This window comes from Astyanax mexicanus, chromosome 1 (assembly GCF_023375975.1).
Source record: "Astyanax mexicanus isolate ESR-SI-001 chromosome 1, AstMex3_surface, whole genome shotgun sequence".
NCBI lineage: Eukaryota > Metazoa > Chordata > Actinopteri > Characiformes > Acestrorhamphidae > Astyanax > Astyanax mexicanus.
This window is the reverse complement of record NC_064408.1, coordinates 43,651,112-43,665,935: the sequence shown is the minus strand read 5'-3', so window position 1 is coordinate 43,665,935 and position 14,824 is coordinate 43,651,112. Positions and strand designations below refer to the sequence as shown.

The 14,824-nt window shown below is 35.2% G+C and overlaps 3 protein-coding genes across 5 annotated transcripts in view; 2 read left to right on the top strand and 1 right to left on the bottom strand.

The window, feature by feature from the left end:
* Positions 1–14,824, top strand: part of LOC125782604 (tripartite motif-containing protein 16-like) — a 132,413-nt gene that overhangs the window by 7,478 nt on the left and 110,111 nt on the right. The window contains exons 5-6 of one of the 2 annotated variants that reach the window (XM_049467142.1): positions 2,169–2,228; positions 2,377–3,504. The exons of the other annotated variant lie outside the window; for it this stretch is intronic. Of the exons in view, the coding sequence (XP_049323099.1) occupies positions 2,169–2,228; positions 2,377–2,927 (611 nt within the window). The 3' untranslated portion in view covers positions 2,928–3,504. Of the gene's footprint in view, positions 1–2,168; positions 2,229–2,376; positions 3,505–14,824 lie in introns of those variants that run through there. 2 annotated transcript variants of the gene reach the window in all.
* LOC111190048 (polyunsaturated fatty acid lipoxygenase ALOX15B-like) overlaps positions 1–14,824 on the bottom strand; it is a 153,587-nt gene that overhangs the window by 78,850 nt on the left and 59,913 nt on the right. The window lies entirely within an intron of this gene.
* LOC111189189 (tripartite motif-containing protein 16-like) overlaps positions 4,355–14,824 on the top strand; it is a 141,308-nt gene continuing 130,838 nt past the window's right edge. The window contains exons 1-6 of one of the 2 annotated variants that reach the window (XM_049467131.1): positions 4,355–5,008; positions 5,319–5,414; positions 5,841–6,074; positions 7,051–7,210; positions 7,721–7,780; positions 7,917–8,095. In XM_049467131.1, coding sequence (XP_049323088.1) covers positions 4,418–5,008; positions 5,319–5,414; positions 5,841–6,074; positions 7,051–7,210; positions 7,721–7,780; positions 7,917–8,095 — 1,320 coding nt within the window. In that variant the 5' untranslated portion in view covers positions 4,355–4,417. The remainder of the gene's footprint in view (positions 5,009–5,318; positions 5,415–5,840; positions 6,075–7,050; positions 7,211–7,720; positions 7,781–7,916; positions 8,096–14,824) is intronic. The other variant, XM_049467127.1, reaches the window with a different exon arrangement.

The following is a 14,824-nucleotide window of genomic DNA, read 5'->3' as shown; positions in this document are numbered from 1 at the left end:
TAGTATAAACACGATGACAAATAGTTACACCTCTACTTTTGGTGGAGCCAACAGAATAAAAGACTTGCCCAACCCAACCTCTGCGCAGTTTCTTATTTTCCAGTTCTGAAAGATGTGTCTCCTGGAGATAGACTATGTCACATTTCCTTGAGTACTAAGATTTTTTTTTCTCTTAACTACATGGCCCATACCCTTTACATTCCAACTACAGAGACTCATCCCCCTGTGATTATCCTGCTTACTCATAACATAACTGAACCTCTAGATACCTTACAGCCCCCAAACATAAAATATAAAATAACACTAAAGACGGAAAACGTACCAAATTAACCTCGGTGCACAAGCACTCCATTTAGAGTGCACTAACAACCAGAACACAAACACAAAAATATGCATCAGTGAAACCCTCACTATTAAGGCCGCCTGACTATTACACCACCTATAAAGTTCTCCATAATCCACTGCGAAGCCCAACCAAACCAGATGTATGGCCATCAAACAAATATATATGTGTAGGCCAAATGAAACAATAAGCAAGAAAATAAGCTTGTGTTGTGTGGTCATGTGACCATGTGAAGGTCTTTAGTTCAGTTATAAGCATTAATGTATGTAGTTTATTATTTTATATTTAAATCCCTGTTTTAACACCAGATAATCAGAGACAGACATTTTTAATATCATTAACACAATAAACCAACAGTGTAAACAGATGCTACTTTTATCATATTAGATTATATTTTTATTGTTATTCTAATAATGTTATGAATTAATACTACAAAACACCAAAATGTACAAAAGTTTGCACCTCAACACTACAGTTACTGTTCATCTCAGAAACAGCTCAAAATCACATTTCTAATTTATCAAATACAACCATAGAATAAAATCATCAACCACATAAACCAGCAGCAGCATAAATCAGAACTAACAGAATAACAGAGATTATTATTATGACCAGTTATTAAAATATATTAATTCTAAGGTATTGGTATTTGAACATTAACATGTACTTTTAGACATGTTTTTAATGTTTATTTATTTTTTAAGGTTTTAAAAATAATTTTTTTTTTAATTACGTTTTGTTGTGTTATGGGTATTTTACATGAAATATATGATTTATCTTTATTAATGTGTATGAGCTTATCAGATATATTAAATCATTACATTTATGAAATGCATTTTTATAGGCTTCATAAGCACTATATATTTTACTTTTTATGACAAACACAGATGTTTATAACAAACATTTGTCTTATGATACTTTCTGGTATAGTAAGGAGAAAATGTATGTAAATGGTTCAGTTTTTAACTGGTGGTGTTTTTCTAGTGCAGTGGAATCATCTGCAGTCAGTGAAGAAGTGTAGAACCTAGCTATGCCATACTTTGGCAAACACAAACCATTTATTGAGTAATGTTACTCATATAACTGATGACATCATCAACTAAATGTCTGTAAAATATTAAATCTATTCAAATTTAACATACAAATTGTTTATTTTGGTAATGATAAGATGACTAGATAAGGAAGATGCACCTCTCTACCATTTATTTCTCCCACTGCAGTGTAGCTAGCGTTACGTAGCAGAGCTGTACAATAGAATAACAGCAGGGAGCCAATAAACACCAAGTTCAAGATCATTAATACATTTTACTCAAATAAACTGAAGGAAATACAGTTTTAAATGCCTCTTTTTACTCTTGGTATCGGTTACTTCATCTTCAAAGACACAGAATGACTATTTAAATCCTGAGATACGAGCTGAAATTTTTACTTAATATTCACAGGTTGAGGCTGAGGTTAAGCTAAAAGGCTGAAATTTTAGCTACAAATCATCTAACTTACTGTAGATTTCTGTGTCTGTATTCAATTATTAAATATATGAAGATATCTGTTTGCACTGAACATAATAAACAATGGTAAATGATGAATGATCTACAGTAACATTATATTTACAGGTTCTACAGTATGAATTTGCTCATTATACATTAATAATGATGTGAAAATATTAGAAATTGTCTACAGTTTAAACTAAAATGTGTAAAACTTACAGCACTTAAAGTCTAAAATTCTAAAGAAAAACAGATCATCTGAAACAGTGATTACATGTTTATGATTTTAAATGGGATATTTTTTAATGTTTTATTGTGATTTGGTGTTTCTGTCACAGTTTCAGAACTTTGGATGATTTTACCATCAGAGCCAAAGAGCAGAGAAGACTTTATGCAGTGTACGTACAACAAACACACATCCAATGTTCCTATTGTAGTATTACATGATAGAATGTGAATCTGTACATTTGTTCTTTGAAACATATCAAACATTTGTGTTCTTTATTGCTCTGACTTTAAATAAATCAATGTTTTTTTCCTCTTCAGATTTCCGTCACCTGACTCTGGATCCCAACACCGTAAATCAGTTCCTCAGTCTGTCTGAGAACAACAGATTGGTGCAGAACAGTAGAAAAGTGCAGCCGTACTCTGATCATGCAGAGAGATTTGACTACTGGAAGCAGGTGTTGAGTAAGGAGAGTGTGAGTGGACGCTGTTACTGGGAGGTTCAATGGAGCAGTAAGGGACATGAGGTCTCCATATCAGTCTCATATAAAGGAATCACCCGAAAAGGACGGAATAAAGAGTGTTTGTTTGGACACAATGATCAGTCCTGGAGTCTGCAGTGTTCTCCCTCTCTCTCTTTCTGTCACAACAACACTGAGACTAAGATCTCAGCTCCTCCATCCTCCAGAATAGGAGTGTATGTGGATCACAGTGCAGGAACTCTGTCCTTCTACAGCGTCTCTGATACAATGACCCTCCTACACACAGTCCACACCACATTCACTCAGCCCCTCTACGCTGGATTTGGAGTGGATTCAGGATCATCTGTGAAGTTAAGTGATGAAGATGATGTTGGTTTATCTGGACGTTAAGAAGCATTAGTGTTTCCTCGTTCATAAACACGGACTATTGGTCTAGTTTACTGTTTGTGTGCATTACTGTACTTTTCTCTCATTTGAATTAATTATAGTGTTTTAAATCATTAGTGTCTCATAACCCATAAACCAACCCAACTAACTAACAGGAATTTACAGGATGTTGAACTGTAAAGAGGAGGGGATTCAGGCATTTTTCTCCAGATTTAAATAAAAAATGGACAAAGGTTTCCAACATATCATGTTAACATGTGACATGATGACTGTCTGATGATTTCTGCCTTTCAAACGCAAAATCTGAAGTTCTAATAAGCTTAAATCATATGTTAAACACACCCACACACACCAGCAGACTCCTACTGATCTGTTCTCTCTGTAATACACTGAAATCTGATCATTAATATTACATGTTGTGATGGCTCCCCCTTCTGACCACAGTAGGAGGTGCACATGGACAGATCAGCACACTGTGCTTCAATAGGCTTTCGCTAAGCTCCGCCCCCCTGAATCAGAGCTGATCAACAACACTTTCCTCAGGACCTGTTAGAGCTGATTTTAAGACTCTGAGGCTGTTCTGTTCACATCTTCATGAGACGCCTGGCCGGCCGGTCTTCCTGGATTTGTCCGTCTGTGGTTCCAGCTTTCAGGAATCAGCCCTGTCCTTCTACTCATCAGAATTATTACACAACCCTTCTAACTCCTGCTTCTTGTTTCTCTTTCTTTTCTTTCTGTTTTCTCTATCTATCTCTTTTACATGTATGGAGATGCCCTGTTCCTGATGTTCCCAGCCTGGCTCTCCACTGCCCGCTGTGTTGTTCTCCGGCTCTGCAACCCTGCACTGATTAACATTAACACACTCAGTATCTGTTTTTGTATTAGCCATAGCTCTATAGTTTGTGCCCTATAGTTCTTATATTCATAAATTAGTACCTGTTATATTAGCCATAGTTCACATTAATTCTCTGTACTGTTTTGTTCTGTTATTTGTTTTTTGTTTGTTTGTACTGAGCGGGTCAACCCGAGTAGGATGGGTTCCTCTGACTGAGTCTTGGTTCCTTCCAAGGTTTCTTCCTCTTAAGGGAGTTTTTTGCCACTGTGTCACCATAAAATTGGCATCTCTGTGGTGCTGCTCATAAGAGGCGTGGACCTGTTTTTCCTGTAAAGCGGCTTTGTGACAACCTTTGTTGTAAAAAGCGCAATATAAATAAAATTGAATTGAATTGAACTATTATTGATCTATTCTTCTCATCATCAAACTGCTGACCTGAAGAAGGGATTAAAGCTTCATAGACCTAAGCTTCTCCTCTTTTCTCTCTCTTTCTCTCCACCTCCTTCTGTCTGACTCTCCAGTAAACAGAGAACCAGGAAGACACTCCTACTCATTTCAGAGAAAATGAAACTCACTTACACACACACTCTCTCTCTCTCTCTCTCTCTCTCTCTCTCTCTCTCTCTCTCTCTCTCTCTCAGTCTGTGAGAGCAGGAAAATGGCAGAGGCCAGTATTTCAGTAGATCAGGATCAGTTCAGCTGTTCAGTCTGTCTGGATCTACTGAAGGATCCAGTAGCTATTCCCTGTGGACACAGTTACTGTATGGTGTGTATTAATGGCTGCTGGGATCAGGAGGATCAGAGGGGGGTCTACAGCTGCCCCCAGTGCAGAGAGACGTTCACTCCGAGGCCTGTTCTACGCAGAAACAACATGCTGGCTGAAGTGGTGGAGAAACTGAAGAAGACAGAAGTCCGAGCTGCTTCTCCTGCTCACTGTTACGCTGGAGCTGGAGATGTGGAGTGTGATTGCTGTACTGGGAGAAAACTCAAAGCCATCAAGTCCTGTTTGGTGTGTCTGGCTTCTTTCTGTGAGACTCATCTCCAACCTCACTATCAGTCTCCTGCCTTTAAGAAGCACAAGCTGGTCAAAGTCTCCAAACAGCTGCAGGAAAAGATCTGCTCTCAGCATGATAAACTGATCGAGATCTACTGTCGTACTGATCAACAGTTTATCTGTTATTTATGTACGATGGAGGAACACAAAGGTCACGATACAATCTCAGCTAAAACAGAAAGAACACAGAAACAGGTAAGATATTCAGATTTATTTTAAATTTAATTAATTTCTAGTTCTGTAATATTCAACATGTGCTCTTTACTGATTGTCTGATCATGTAAAAGTAAATGAGTTCAGAGAAAGAAAGATTGAGATTATATTTGATGTAAACTGGTGAGACTGATTTAGTCAGCCAACACCCTTCTACCAGTCTTTCTTCAGCTTCACAACACAAACTACAGACAGTACCAGAGTCCATTACAGAAACAATAAACTTCAATCTTCTGATTAATAATTCACCTCCTCTCTCACACTTCATAAAGAGCTGACTTTGTTTCTCCAGAGTGAAGTGAAAGATATGCAGAAGAAATTCCAGCAGAGAATCCAGGAGAAACAGAAGAAGCTGCAGGAGGTGAAACAGGCTGTGAAAACTCTTAAGGTGAGAAGAGAACAGAGAACAGCTGGAGCAGCTGTTTCACATCACACTCAGTGTACAGACACACTGCCAATGAGAAGTAACTCATCTACAGTTAAAATGAAGAGTGTGGAGAAACAGCAACACTCAGATTTAATAACCTGTAGATCCTCTTCAGCAGCGTTCACCTTCCTGTTACATTACCCAACGTCTCTTCAGATTAAGATCATGAACTGCAGCCCTTAAATTCTCCTGTTAACTGTAATGATACACATTTACATTCATTATTAATATGATCTATCAATAATCAAAAGATGTCTAGATCCTGATGCAGCAAACCAGGATACTCCCTCCACCATGCTTCACAGTGGTGTAATTCCATCTAACTCCATGTAGTTCACTTACTTATTGTGTGTGTGTGTGTGTGTGTGTGTGTGTGTATTATAACAGCTCTCTGCACAGTCAGCAGTGGAGGACAGTGAGAGGATCTTTACTGAGCTGATCCGCTCCATTGAGAAAAAGCGCTCTGAGGTAACAGAGCTGATCAGAGATCAGGAGAAGACTGAACTGAGTGCAGCTGAAGAACTCCTGGAGCAGCTGGAGCAGGAGATCACTGATCTAAAGAGGAGAAACACTGAGCTGGAGCAGCTTTCACACACAGAGGATCACATCCACTTCCTCCAGGTAACAAACACTGATCTGATCTACAGAAACACCTGATCCTCAGAAACATTCTCACACTCCTCCTCATAACGTTTAATAATGAGATAATAAATATTTTATTTTAGTCTGTGTTTCTCAGTCCTTAAGTAGTAAAAGACGGAATTATCACTGCAGATAATTTTAATCTTTTTCTAAGAAACACTGAAAAGCTGAAAACCTCAGTGTGAAATCCAGTTCATTTTAAAGATGTTGGTGAAGAGTCTTAAATTAGCAGATTTTACTGCATAATGTACAAAAGAAACACAAGAAAATCTACCAAACCAACAGCATTTAATGATAAAGCTTAATTCTCGTATTTCAGTTCAGTTATTCTCATCATTTTGAAGAACTGATACTATCAGCTGCTGTGAGAGAAAATAATAAAGAAAAATTAAAGGAAGAATTCATTTTTATATTTTAAATTATCATCATTATTTATATCCTCTTAATGTGTTTGTGTGATTAACTGTACCTGATCATTTAAATATATTAAAGGTAAGAAACAGCAGAAACAGGTAAATTAATATTTTACAGCTTCAATACAGAATCATTTCAGCAGAACTACTGCAGTGTTTATGAGGAAAATCACTCCAATGTTATAAAACCTCACATTCACTGGAGAGAAAGAGTGTAATATGCTGATACACGTTTAATAGAGCAAATGAACATCATGTTTCTAACAATGTAATAATTATGAATAACAGATGCTCAGTTATGACTCAGATTTTACCACATTTACTGACTATTTTATAAAAAATGGAAATACTCTTTTAAAGGATGATTTACAGCATGTTTTTACTGTTGATCCATTTTATTAAATAATGATCTATTATTTAGTAACAACAAGAAAACTGATCTTTATTTTACAGATTTCTATAAATTGTTACCACAGTATTACCACATTACTGCCTATTGATTACAGATCTGTAAAGTAAAGCTCTATTTTCACTCTCTGTAGAGATTCCAGTCTGTGAGTGTCTCTTCTGGAGGTGAAGATTCACCCAGCATCACTGTCCATCATCATCTCTCATTTGATGGAGTGAGGAAATCTCTCTCTGATCTGAAAGAGCGACTGGAGGAATTCTGCAGGAAGGAATTCAGTAAAATCTCTCCACAGGGTAAGAGGAGGTGATCTGATCTGAAACACACTGAAGATCATGTGACCCTGATTAACATAAATCCACAATATTACTCAGAATAAATAGAAGATGAATTTATGTAGTTTTGATGGATAAAATATTAAAATTACTCTAAATTTCTTTATTTTTAATCATATTATAAGAATCTCTTCAGGGCTTCTATAAACAGTCCAGAGCTTTTCTCCAATCAGCTCCCAGCTCACCTGCAGCAGCTATACAGTGTTATTAATGCTTTATTACAGGTGTTTAAAAAACATTAACTAAAGTTACACAGAGACATTTTGTCTATTAGAAAAGCACAACTTCTGTCTGAGCAATAAACTACATTATAACACATATTATAATTATTAAATACAAATGTAATAAATGCAACAAATTCAGATATTTTTTTATAACCTGAAAGATGATTATATATCTGTAACTGTTTCTTTCTGAATAAAGAGTTTTCTTCATTCATTCTGTTGCATCATTTGGTTTCTGTTTCCACAGTTTCAGCAGTTCAGATGATTTTACCCTCAGAACCAAAGACCAGAGGAGACTTTCTACAGTGTAAGTAGAAATAAACACCTCAGTGATCTTTAAACACTGAATAAATATACAAGAAAGAACATTTTCAACTTTATTATCAATGTTTATTATGTGAAGAAGAAGTAAATAAAAAACTTTTTTCTCTTTTATCCTTCAGATTTCTGTCGACTGACTCTGGATCCAAACACAGCATTTCAGTATCTCATTCTGTCTGAGAACAACAGAGTGGTGAAGTGCATTAATAAAGTTCAGAGTTACTCTGATCATCCAGAGAGATTTGACAGTTATTGTCAGGTGTTGAGTAAGGAGAGTGTGAGTGGACGCTGTTACTGGGAGGTTGAGTGGAGCTGTCCTGTGGGATGTGTGTACACATCAGTATCATATAAAGGGATCAGCAGGAAAGGAGGGAGTAATGAATGCTGGTTAGGACACAATGATCAGTCCTGGAGTCTGCAGTGTTCTTCCTCTCTCTCTTTCTGGTACAACAACACTGAGACTAAGATCTCAGCTCCTCCATCCTCCAGAATAGGAGTGTATGTGGATCACAGTGCAGGAACTCTGTCCTTCTACAGCGTCTCTGATACAATGACCCTCCTACACACAGTCCACACCACATTCACTCAGCCCCTCTACGCTGGAGTCTGGTTTTATGATTCTGGATCTGTGAGATTTTGTGATCCACAATAAAGTGAAAGTAGTTCAGATGATACAGAAAAGAATTGTGTTAAGAATAGAAATGTGTGTTTATTCTGGGACACTGTAGGGGGGAGGGGTTGTTTTGGGGGGGGTTAGAATGGGTTTATATGGAGGAGTTAGAGGTTATAGGTGTTATTTTGGTGGACTGGTGATTTTTGACTGGTGATGATTTTTAGTTGATTATTTAGTTGATCTGTAACTGAACACTTTCATTTGTGTGGTTTAGTTTCAGGTCAGGATCAGATCTGTGACTGGGTTTATGATCAGAGTCGGGTAATGAGTGAGTTAGACTGCAGATTAGATTTAGATCTGGATTTGAGTTGATTTCAGATTTAATTCAGTTAAACTGTGTTAATGTTTATCTCTGCACTTGGTTTATGTTATGGTTTATGTCTCTTTAAATTTATTTTTATTTTCTTTATTGTCTTTAAAACACAATAAATCTTCAGAACCAAAAAATGTTGTCTAGAAAAAAATAGATAAAAAGGTTTTGTTCTGACAGTGATATAATGAAACAATTGAACTAAAGAGTCTGACAGTAAAAATCACGAACTCTTCGATTAGAAAATAAAATGTATATTTTATTTTTTATTAATAAAAAAGTTTATGAGATGATTAATTTGTTTATTTTTTATGTTGTTTGGTTTTCTTGAGTTCTAGTGATTCACATTATTAATATTCATGTCTCTCCCTTCAGTCAGAAACTCCTATTTATCATCTGATCTGTTTTAATCATGTTAATGAATCTGATTTCTAGAATGATGTGTTTTCTTTGCATTATATTTATTTAGAATAAAAAGTGAAGATTAATCTAAACATGTGATTTTTACTCTCAGTAAGAGCAGATAGAAGCTGTTCAGTCTGATTACAGACTTTAATCCAGGAGAGACTCAGATTCAGGATCAGGCTGAGAGGGTTGAGAAATAAGAACTTTGTAATTTCATTTTTAAGAACATTCGTAAATTTTGTGCATTTTCATCATAAGTTACGTATTTCTGAAGTTCATTCTTAACATAAGAGGATTCTGATCCATTCATAATGACTTAGAAATGTCTTTTTGCGCAGTTCCACAAAAAAAATCCTTTACAAAATCAGATGTGCTGAATCTAAGCTGAGAAAAAATCACATTTCTATATATTATAAAAATGTTTATTTTTAGAAAAATTCACCATAACATAAACTACATTCAACGACCAACAAAAATAAAATCTACAGCTTGTGTTGTGTGGTCATGTGACCCTGTGAAGGTCTTTAGTTCAGTTATAAGCATTAATGTATGTAGTTTATTAGTTTTATATTTAAATCTCTGGTTTAACACCAGATAATCAGAGACGGACATTTTTAAATATTATTAACACAATAAACCGATAGTGTAAATAGATGCTACTTTTATTATATTAGATTATATTTTATTCTAACAATGTTATTAATTAATTCTACAAAACACCAAAATGTACAAAAGTTCCATTTCTGCACCTCAACACTACAGTTACTGTTCATCTCAGAAACAGCTCAAAATCACGTTTCTAATTTATCAAATACAACCATAGAATAAAATCATCAACCACATAAACCAGCAGCAGCATAAATCAGAACTAACAGGATAACAGAGATTATTATTATACCAGTTATTAAAATCTATTAATTCTAAGACTTTATTCTAACATTTACATGTACTGTTAGATATTAAGGTTAAAAATTAAAAATCTTATCTTTGCTCTGTTATAGATATTTTATATTTACATGAATAATTTATCTTGATTGATGTGTATTATATTATCAGATATATTAAATTATTGAATTTTGAATTCATTTTTATAGACTTTATAAGCACTATATATTTTAGTTTTTATAATAAACACTGATGTTTATAATAAATATTTCTCTTATAACACTTTTCTGGTATAGTAATGAGAAAATGTATGTAAATGGTTCAGTTTTTAACTGGTGGTGTTTTTCTAGTGCAGTGGAATCAGGTGGAGTCAGTGAAGAAGTGATTAACTCTGATTTCTAACTTTACAGTCTATGAAGTCTTTTGGGAAACAGACATAAGATTCATTGTTAAAATAATATTTTTATGACAATTTCTAAGATTTGAATTTTTTTTCAGAGACAAACTTTTTTTTTAAAACAACAAAACCCATGTTTATCTCACTTTTAGTGGTGTTGGGACTCATTTTAGCGATGCTTTATCAAACATAAAAAATGTAAATCTGTGTCTGTGCTTTCTGCAATCAAATAAAAGTAAAAATAAAGAATATATTTATTTATTATTTGTATTTTCTATGCTGTAGAAAATACACCCAGCCGTTGTCCAATGCGGACCCAAACCAATAAACTACAGAGAAGGATTTAATTCTGACAGTGTTCATTTAAAGCGGCACAACTTTTCTTCTTCACACTGTGTCGCTGCAGTGTGTGTTTTACGGCGCAGTAAATGCACGGACCAATCACCAAATGCTCCCCTCTGCCAATCAGGGGTGGGTTTCCCGAAAGCTTCGTAACACTAAGAACTTCGTTAACTCGTACTTAAGATTGATCGTTAATTAAAGAGTGTTTCCCAAACCAGTGTGTAACTAAAGTACTACGTAAACTCGCTCGCAGATTAACGAGTGCTCTCACCCAGTCGTATTCTTAAGAGCTTCTTTAGGGGATCTCCACTTGCAGTTCAGCACCTTAAACACCAGGGACCGCCAATTATTATTTCGGTGGTTGAACCAATTATATTATATTACTATTAATTATAATCAATTTTATTATTATATAATTATTAATATTATTATATTATATTATATTATATTCTTGACATTAATGCTGCAAGAAATGCAATCAGTCAATTCCTGCAGATGATGCTCACAGCTGCAAAGTCACCAAGTCCGTGGATTCTGTAATCAGGCGTTACTGTGTCATACACACACTTATATACAATTCCCACCAGCACAACACAATATATTTCCATGCTATTGGGAAAATCCCTGGTACTGTAGGTCCGGTGCAGGGGACGCCTGAGGTGTCTTTAATCCCACCTACACGTATTGTAAAGGGTATCGTGAATGTGCAGGTAATATTTAATAATATTCCTTAATCAGGTGCTTCTAACCAACATTGTGGCCGTTCATCTGGGCAAACTCTGAGGTGTGTCAGCTCGCAAATATATAAATACCAGTCAAACGTTGGACACGTCTCATTTAATGTTTTTCCGTAATTTTTTTATTTAATTTATTTTCTGAAAACTATTAATTGACGCATATGGAATTATCTAGGAGACAAAAAGGTGCATGGCCTTCACAATCCCCTGACCTAAACCCAACTGAGATGGTGATTTAAGATGAGCTGGAACTTCACAGAGTGTTTAAAGGATAAAACATATTCTGGTTGGTTTAAAATGTATATATACAGTCATATGAAAAAGTTCTAGTTCTAAATATTTGGGAGTTTGCAACAGCCATTTCAGTTTGATATATCTAATAACTGATGGACACAGTAATATTTCAGGATTGAAATGAGGTTTATTGTACTAACAGAAAATGTGCAATATGCATTAAACCAAAATTTGACCGGTGCAAAAGTATGGGCACCCTTATCATTTTATTGATTTGAATACTCCTAACTACTTTTTACTGACTTACTGAAGCACAAAATTGTGGCAGGCCAAGAAAAATATCAGAAGAGCAGAGAAGAAGAATGGTGAGAACAGTCAAGGACAATCCACAGACCACCTCCAAAGAGCTGCAGCGTCATCTTGCTGCAGTTGGTGTCACTGTGCATCGGTCAACAATACAGCTCACTTTGCACAAGGAGAAGCTGTATGGGAGAGTGATGCGAAAGAAGAAATGGCTGTTACAAACACCCAAATATTTAGAACTAAAAATAATTAAGATTTTTCATATGACTGTATATCTTATATGGACGGAAAGTTTAAAGTCTTGTCTGATCAATCAGGTGGCGAGTTCTGCAGGGGGAGAGGGGAGGTGGAAATAAGTTATAAATAAGTACCATCCCAAGTTTAAATCTCTATAATATCTAACCAGTGAAAGGGAGCAGTTTATAATTTTACATGGTGATTCTAAACACTTTATAGCAAAATATAGAGCTGCAAAAACACTTAATCCATATAAATATTTCATTTTATGGATCTGAAAATAAAAAAATAAATAAAAAAGAAAGTCTGACATTTTTTTTCAGATTTTCAACTTCTGGAGTGAGTTTGCTGCACTGAAAGTAAAGTAAAATATGCAATGAATTTCGTTCCACTTCACGATTGTGTCCCACTTGTTGATGATTCTTCACAAAAAATACAATTTCCTATCGCTATGTTTGAAGCCTGAAATGTGGCAAAATGCTGAAAATTTCAAGAGGGCCGAATACTTTTGCAAGGCACTGTAGCTAGCTAACAGTGCTAACATGTACAATCTGACAGAAATCTGAATGTAGCATTTGTTCCTTTTTTTTAGGCTAATCTTTTTATCTTTAGAAACTCATGATTTTTGTTATCATACTGGAATATTCTTCATCTGTCAGGCTTTTGGGAAATCTTCTTGTCAGCCAGTATTTTGATTTAGGGATTCTTCATGCCCTCTTTAAATGTAATTTTCATAACAAATTTTGCACTCATGCAAATAAACTCTATTTCCATTTATAACCCCTGTGCAAAGTTAAAAGAACCTGCCCATCTGTTATTTACAGCTAGATTTGGAATGTAAAATTTTTCACAGGGCAAACGTGTATCTTTTAACAGTTTATCAAATGCAGTGAAGGCTGTATGAATTTTCTCACGACTCGAGTAAAGTGAGGTTTCGTGGCCAATATAAGCAAAACACCTTATCATGGATCGCACAGATCTATTTTAGACATTAAATAAAGCTAAAACTAATTAGGAGACATATCCAACCAGGTAGCTAGCTAACAGTGCTAACCTGCACAACCTGACAGAAATCTGAATGTAGCATTTGTCTCTTGGTGATTAGGCCAATGCCCCATTAGGTTTGCTGTGTTTTTTTCCACTGAGTTTTGTTTTCCATTGAAGTATGAACTAATTCCATAAATATTTTTCTTTCAAAAAGGAGAGAGAGCCATGTGTGCCTTAGCTGTGTGGTTGGGGGGGGGCTTTTGTGTGAGAGGCTCGGGGGAATGCCGCAGTAGTTACAGATTACAATGACAGGTACAGTGTGGCTGTATTCCACACATCACAGATCTAAAATAAAATTTATAAAATTAAAAATAATTTCACCATTCGTCAGTCTTAAACATTTCTATTTATTTTTTATTTGTTGATTAAAAGACACATTAACCCATCTGAAACATTTGGAACATTGTACAAATCACATCTACAACAGGAAGTGACATCAGCTGGTTCTTCTGAAGATCATGGTGAAGTCGGAAATTAAGTTCCCTCATTTGTTTTTCTGAATATTTGATCTTATTGTAACTATGACTGAGGAGATGAGGTGTTTTTTTATTAGAAATATCAATTATTTGAACATGCAGCTTTTTTTTAAATAAACATTTTCTTGAGAGGAAATCAAAGGAATTTATGGACTTGCTTTTAAACATGCTTTTTAAATGTCACATTAGTTTTGGTAACAGGACTGAGAAAAATGTAATCATCTTTGGCTTAGAAACCTTGTACAAAAATTAAGTAAAGCTGCATAAAATTAATCAGTACATGTTTTAAATAGTTAAATATATGTTTTATTAGATTCAGAGATTATAAAACATAAAAACATTAAGCAATGCTGTTACAATAAGCAAACGGCACCCATTTAATGAAATGACCCATTTCCTCATGTGCAGCTTCATTCTATATCAGTCCCAGCATAATATTAATTAGGTCACACAGGGGAGCGTCACAAAATGAAGCAGAAAACAGAAATAATATTGATGTATTTAACATTTTGATGGACTACAGCAGCACAGGTATTGATACCCTCATAGCAGTGTATTAAAATGTTCAAAAGCATTGTTTTAAACTTTCTTGTAACCAGTATTGTTCAGTACTCCCACAGAATAGAAGGTAACTGTTAAAAAGTAATATATCAACTGTCACTAAAACAACAGGTCATAACCTTACTAAATTCTTTATAAAGACTTTATATCTGTCCTTCATATCTTAAGAACCATAGTGTAGAGAATGATGATGATGATGCTGAATATGATGAATGAAAGATGCATATTACCCTGCCAAAATAAATCTCAAGGAGGTGCAGTGTGCTTTGGACAAAGTTGAATTTTTTGAGCACAGTAACAGAAGACATTTAGTCCAAATGAAACAAAATAACCCACACATACCTACTGTGGAGTACGGAGGAGGGAATGTCATGGTTCAGGCCTGATTTGCTGCACCAGGTTCTGACAAGTTCTGCATCTTAA